Source organism: Melanerpes formicivorus, unplaced genomic scaffold, assembly GCF_026170545.1.
Source record: "Melanerpes formicivorus ecotype bairdi unplaced genomic scaffold, bMelFor1.0.p_v2 SCAF_77, whole genome shotgun sequence".
Taxonomy (NCBI): Eukaryota; Metazoa; Chordata; class Aves; order Piciformes; family Picidae; genus Melanerpes; species Melanerpes formicivorus.
In genome coordinates, this window is record NW_027142429.1 from 2,818,101 (window position 1) to 2,821,645 (window position 3,545).

Sequence of the window (3,545 nt, forward strand, 5' to 3'; positions counted from 1 at the left end):
AATAGCTGCAAATATTGTAACTGTTGTACATTTTGTACACATTCATTACATTTCATTGTAGATTGTGGTTTTGTTTGTAAATGCAGCTTCATTTGCATCCAGCTGGGCTGGGCTGGCAATTTAATGGTGGGGGGAGGGAGGGAATTTTCAACCCACCTCACACTGCTTTCTCTTTCCCACCCCAGCCCTTGCAGGTCACCACTCAGGGTTCTCCCAGGTCTCTGGAACTGCTGGCTTCCCCCACCTCCATGAACAGCAGTGTTGACTGCCTGCCCCAGGGGCTGCCCCCCAGCATCCCTGCCCTGGGAAGCCTTCTCCTGCTGGGCTGCCTGGTGCTGAACGGGATGAGCTTCTGGGTGTTCTGCTTCCGCATCAAGCAGTGGGATTCGGGCACCATCCTGCAGTTCAGCCTGGTGCTGGGGGACATCCTGATCATCCCTGCTGCTCCACTCAGGATTTCCTACTTCAGCCTTGGCAACCAGTGGGTGTTTGGGCAGTTTCTCTGCCAGCTGGAGGTCTTCCTGCACAGCACCCACATGTACAGCAGCATCTACTTCCTGATGGTCATCTGCATCCACCGGTACTTTGTGGTGGTGAGCTACAAGAGCAAGACCCTCTGGAAGGAGAAAAGCTTCTTGATTAAGCTGAGCTTATTCATCTGGCTCATCCTCTTCATCCAAGGGCTGCCTTTCTTCTTCCTCCTCAAGACTTCAGTTATTGATGGCTCAGCAAAATGCCTGAATATTCACCAGTCAGACTTGTCCTCTGTTTACTTCCTCTACAACACAGTCTTGGTTGTGCTCTCTTTCCTCCTGCCCTTTGCCATTTCCTTGACTTTTGGAGTTCTGTTGGGTGCTGCCATCAATCAAGTGGCAAAGAAGAGCTTCAGTGGCAAGAAGATGAAGAGCAGGTCTCTGCAGATGATCACAGTGTCCCTGGTGATCTTTGCTGTCTGCTTTGGGCCCCTGCACATCTGTAGGACCGTTGCCGTCGTCATGAAGTACTATGGCCTGGCTTGCAAGCTCCTGCAGCAAGCAGAACTTGCCTACTACATCAGCTGGGTGTTCACCATGGCAAACACCTGTCTGGATCCCCTGATCTATGTGTTTGCCAATGACAAGTTCAAGAAGTGCTTTGCTGACTCCTTTCGCAAGCGCTGGGGCAGGAGGATGGCTACCAAAGGGCCAGGAGCCAGCAGCTCAGACCCCCCCACGGCATCCTGTGTGAACCAGCAGCTGACTCTGCAGTCCTGCCAGGGGCTGGACCTCATCCTGCACTGAAAACTCCAAACCTGCCCCAAGCACCCCCACAAATCCTATTGGCTCTCCTTGGTTTGAGCAGTGACTCTTTGGTGCCTCCAGTAAAGCCACCTGGCTGCAGGCAGCTTTGCTTTGCAGTAACCCTGGGGAAGGTGGTCCCTGATCAGTGGCTGGGAGAAAAGGGTTTGAAGCTTTTCCTAAGCTGTGGCTTTGTACTGGGCTCCCCAGGCCTAGAGAGATTTAACAAGGACTAGAGAGATTTAACAAGGCCTAGAGAGACCTGGGCATATCAGACAGAGCCCAGTGAAGGGCCATGATGGTGATGAAGCATCTGACATACCCAGGCACCAGTGGTGTCCCCCAGGGATCAGTTCTGGGCCCCATCCTGTTCAATATCTTTATTGATGATCTGGATGAGGGGATTGAGTCCATCATCAGTAAATTTGCAAACAACACCAAGCTGGGAGCAGATGTTGGTCAGTTAGAGGGCAGAAGGGCTCTGCAGAGGGACCTTGCCAGGCTGGACAGATGGGCAGAGGCCAACAGGATGGCATTCAGCAAGTCCAAGTGCCAGGGGCTGCACTTTGGCCACAGCAACCTCAGGCATTGCTACAGGCTGGGGTCAGAGTAGCTGAGAGCAGCCAGGCAGAAAGGGACTTGGGGATACAGGTTGACAGCAGCTGAACATGAGCCAGCAGTGTGCCCAGGCAGCCAAGAAGGCCAAGGGCATCCTGGCCTGCATCAGGAATAGTGTGGCCAGCAGGAGCAGGGAAGTCATTGCGCCCTGTGCTCAGCACTGCTTAGGCCACACCTTGAGTCCTGTGTCCAGTTCTGGGCTCCTCAGGTTAGAAAAGATGTTGAGATGCTGGAAGGTGTCCAGAGAAGGGCAAGAAAGCTGGGGAGGGGTCTGGAGCACAGCCCTGTGAGGAGAGGCTGAGGGAGCTGGGGTTGCTTAGCCTGCAGAAGAAGAGGCTCAGGGGAGACCTTCTTGCTCTCTCCAACTCCCTGAAGGGAGGTTGTAGCCAGGTGGGGGTTGGTCTCTTCTCCCAGGCAAGCAGCAGCAGAACAAGAGGACACAGTCTCAAGCTGTGCCAGGGGAAGTTTAGGCTGGAGGTGAGGAGAAAGTTCTTCCCATCAAGAGAGATTGGCCATGGGAATGTGCTGCCCAGGGAGGTGGTGGAGTCCCCATCCCTGGAGGTGTTCAAGAGGGGATTGGATGTGGCACTTGGTGCTATGGTTTAATAATCATGAGGTCTGTGTTGATAGGTTGGACTCGATCCTTGAGGTCTCTTCCAACCTTAGTGATACTGTGAGACTGTGAGACTGTGACTTGGTGATCTCTGAGGTCTTTTCCAACCTTATTGCTTCTATGACTCTATAACTTGGAACAATGGTTTACTTAGTCAGGAGGTGTTGGGTGACAGGTTGGACTTGATGATCTCTGAGGTCTTTTCCATCCTTACTGATTCTATGATTCTATCTGAGGAGAGGCTGAGGGAGCTGGGAATGCTCAGCCTGGAGAAAGCTCCTGGGGATCTCACCAGTGGCTGGAAATCCCTCACACATCCTGGCTGTGCACAACCAACCACTCTGCAGCAGTGGTTCCACATCCCTGGCAAGCCCTGGTGCCAGGTTATCCCTTGGGATGTCACCAGAAGGCCATTTCTGCTGTGACTGTATTGCCTTTGGGGGAGAAGGAGAGAGCTGTCGTGCTGCACGGCTGGCTGCGAGGCTCTGCTGGCACCAAGTGCTGTGATGCTGAGGATGGACACAGGAGGAGGAAGAAACCACAGGAAACTCTTAGCACTGACCAGCCCCTTCTCCTCCATGACAGGGTGTGATGGAAATGAGAGAGAGAAACCACCCCACGAGGTCCTCTGCCTGACAGCCATCACACTGACAAGGAGTCCAAAGCCAAGGCCGTCTGCTGGGGCAGGAAGAAGCAAGCAGCAGCCTGCATGTGTCACAGGCTGGGACTTGTGCCCTGTGCTGCCATGGGGAACACCCCCAGACTGCACAGACAGGAGCCCCAACAATCACAGGCCAGAGGAGGTTGGAAGACACCTTAGGAGGTCATCAGGACCAGGCCCCTGCCCAAGCAGGGCCATCCAGAGCTGCCAGGCCCCAGGAGGTGCTACAGGCACCCAGCTGAGGTGGCCCAAGGCAATGGTTCCCACCCGTGGGGGTAACTTCTCTCCCACCTGGACTGAGCACACAGACCTCAGGGCCCAGCAGAGCTGGGAGGAAGAGGTGGACTGAGCAGCAGGAAGAGGGGGAGGAAGCAGC

The 3,545-nt window shown here is 54.4% G+C and overlaps 1 protein-coding gene across 1 annotated transcript; it reads left to right on the plus strand.

Annotated features, from left to right (window-relative positions):
• Window positions 1-248: 248 nt before the first annotated feature.
• On the plus strand, window positions 249-1,280 carry LOC137454209 (P2Y purinoceptor 2-like). The gene has a single exon (XM_068164177.1). It carries the CDS (start codon window positions 249-251, stop codon window positions 1,278-1,280), a length of 1,032 nt encoding a protein of 343 aa, XP_068020278.1.
• Window positions 1,281-3,545: the final 2,265 nt, after the last annotated feature.